This window comes from Mycetomoellerius zeteki, unplaced genomic scaffold (genome assembly GCF_001594055.1).
Source record: "Mycetomoellerius zeteki isolate Tzet28-1 unplaced genomic scaffold, Tzet1.0 scaffold114, whole genome shotgun sequence".
Taxonomy (NCBI): domain Eukaryota; kingdom Metazoa; phylum Arthropoda; class Insecta; order Hymenoptera; family Formicidae; genus Mycetomoellerius; species Mycetomoellerius zeteki.
Window position 1 is genome coordinate 547,617 of NW_017256062.1, and position 3,160 is coordinate 550,776.

At 28.8% G+C, this 3,160-nt stretch overlaps 1 protein-coding gene across 1 annotated transcript in view; it reads right to left on the bottom strand.

Moving 5' to 3' along the window:
• Positions 1-1,623: 1,623 nt before the first annotated feature.
• The window catches only part of LOC108728983 (midasin), a 22,699-nt gene continuing 21,162 nt past the window's right edge, over positions 1,624-3,160 (bottom strand). Inside the window, exons 19-20 of the mRNA XM_018457853.1 lie at positions 2,272-2,512; positions 1,624-1,848 (exon numbers count right to left, since the gene is read on the bottom strand). Coding sequence (XP_018313355.1) covers positions 1,666-1,848; positions 2,272-2,512 — 424 coding nt within the window. The 3' untranslated portion in view covers positions 1,624-1,665. The remainder of the gene's footprint in view (positions 1,849-2,271; positions 2,513-3,160) is intronic.

Consider the following 3,160-nt stretch of genomic DNA (forward strand, 5'->3'; position numbering starts at 1 on the left):
ACGGAATGTAAGATATCTGGGTTCTATTTCCGATCGAGATATTTTTCGCACTAAAAATTAATTATTTATATATTTTAATGTATCACTCAGCATTATTAAGATCATTCTAAGATGAGAAAAAGCATCAAATTGTTAAATTGCTAATTAATTTAACACGTGATATTACTGCGATAGTTTGATAAAGTTTACGTTTGAAGATCGAAAAATCATTTTAGCGCGCATTTTAAAGGACTACGTACGTGATATATAAATTCACATAGAATATCGTATAAGCACTTAAGATCAAGTTAGACCATTTAAGGTTTATAAGATCGTGTTTCTTACATACATATATAGTCCTATAAGATATGAATAATTATTTATTTATTAAGAATCCATTATCAGAATTTATTCATTTATCATCCATTTTTCAGAATTTGATTTAAATTGATTTGCCTTCTATCTTGTAAGTCATTGTTAAAATTTAGTTTTCGATATATTGAATGAAATACAAGAATGACACAGGTATAGTAATTTATATAAATTTGGATTATGGAAAATTTATAATATCATATCATTGTTATTATTGGAGATCGGGACTGGTTGTCATTGAAATTGATTGTCAAAAAGCTAATAAGTAAATTATAATATGACAGAGCATTTTGTTCTTTTGACTCCAGATTAAATAAAGGAAAAGAAGCATATTTATAATATCACTGTTATTATAAGAGATTGGGGGGACTGGTTGTCATTCGAAATTGATTGTCAGGACAAAAGCGTCGCGTCTATGTTAGATAAAATGATTTTTAAGAATGTAAACTTGGTGGGTAAATTTTTCTCATTCATTTTTTGCGTTTTTATTAGTTTTAGCATTACTAACCGCGATTTAATTGTAATCGTGGAAAATATTATGCCTTAAATAATTTTTAGTTTTATAGTTAATCATTATAGTAATAGTATAGATAGTAACATTATTAATTATTTAATCATTTAAAATATTTATATGCTTTTACATTTAACTTTCCTAATTTTATAACAGCTTTTAGTATGCAAGATTAGTTTTGTATCCATCTGCTACATCGCTGATTTGTTACTGCACCGTCGTGCATGTACTAAACCCGAACCGTCTAATCGGTCTAATCTAATGTAATGCAGTGACTGAATTCGCTATTAGTCTCTTTCACCAATTTCAATTAACGCTAATTGATGATTAATTCAATAATCAAGATTGTCAACGTGAGAATTAAACATAGTTTGTCTCAGAAGAGAAAAGAGAGACGTTCTGATAAAACTGCTGTTGGCACTTCTGCTTATAATAGAGTTATAATCATCGATTAATTTAATCGGAAGTTGATGAAAGAGGCCCTTAGTTGTGTAAAGTTAATTTTTTATTTAAATATCAGAATTTTTAAATATCAAAAGATTTTGATTCACTAAAGAATTTTTTTTTATTACTAAAACGTATTTATATTTTTAACACAATTTCTTTTAAAAATATATCTAAAAACTTGTGATATCACATTATGATAATACACACTATATGTATAGACACTGACATATAAGGCGTATCTTATATATACATATACTTATATATATTTATACAGTATGTTTTATATACTTAAAATTCAACTTTTATAACTTATACTAATTTCTTAAGTCTGAATATTTGAAATTGTTATAGCTCTCTTAAGTATCAATTTTTCCAACTACTTCAAACCATTGGCGTAAAGCATCGCTCAGAACACCCGGTAATGTGTTTATGTCTCTAAGAATCATATAAAAAGGAAATGGGAAATTATCCATATACGATCGAATTCCTAATAATTTTCCTTTTTCAAACACAGGCATACGGATATCCAATATTGAATCCTGAAAAAATTAATAGGCCATTAATAGTTTTTTAAATATGTTTTTAATAGTATTTAAACAGAATTATTATTATATTATCGCGGTAATTATTAACTTAGGCTGAGTTATTCCATCTTTCGATAAACTTCATTCTCTTAGGTTGTTCCATCTTTTAATGAACTTCGACTCTCTAACTCTCTTATGCTCTTAGGATCAGTTACACCAACGTTACTTTGACTTCAAGCGACTTAAAACTCTATCTCTTCTTCTCTTGACTTTAAAAAGAGAAAGTAAGTTTTAAGCTTCCCTTAAAGTCAAAGTAACGTTGGTGCAATCGAGTCTTACACTTTTACTCTTGTTTATCCATTAGATAAATTATCACATAATTCATCCGAAGATGTAACAACCGGTCCTTAATCATTTTTAAATATGATTAAAAATTACCTTATTAATTGGATTGTCTACTATTATAAACACTAGAAAAATATCTACAAGTCTGGCTCTCCTGACAGCACAATTCACTTTTTCTTTTCCTTCTGAAAATATTCCTCTACCATCCGATAATACTACCAACAGTTTAGCATTGTCGGATGAAGCACATTGACTCTCGAACATATCTACTGTAAAATCGACTAATTGTCCAATCATTGTCTTTTTTTGATCAAACCTCATTTCTTGTATTAGCCTATAAATAAAAAAAAAAAATTCAAGTAGAATGTAAAATTCCAATTGTCATATTATTAAATAAAATCAAATAAGATTATCTTAAGTAAAAACAAGATTAAACAGTCGTGTAACTGACAAGTTTAAATGAGTAAAGTAATGACTAAGATTAATATCATTCATCTAATTTTATTTTCGGAGCCATATATACAGGGTGTTTCCAAATTAAATGGCAAAACTTCGGGAGCGTGTAGAGGAGTAAAAAACTAAGAAAAAAAGTCCTATAGACATATGCTCGTTTTTGCTCCGTTTCAGAGAAATCGAAAAAAAATGTTTACATTTCTTGCCATATCTAGCACCGACATATTTTATTACATTTTCCACTTTCTGTTATGAATTTGTCAGTCGCTCTTTGAAAGCCTTTAACAGTAGATGAATTTTGTCTTTTGCAATATGCCGCGTACGTATTCTAATAGTGAATATGCTGATATGGTTTTTGTATACGGTTTCTGCAACGGTAATGCTTTAAAGGCGGTGCGAGAATATGCACGACGATTTCCAAACAGAAGAGTGCCAAACCGAAGAGTGTTTATGTTGACATTTAATAGATTGCGAGAGACTGGAACATTTTCAATTCGACAAGAAAACAACCGATTTCAAGCAGCGTTAC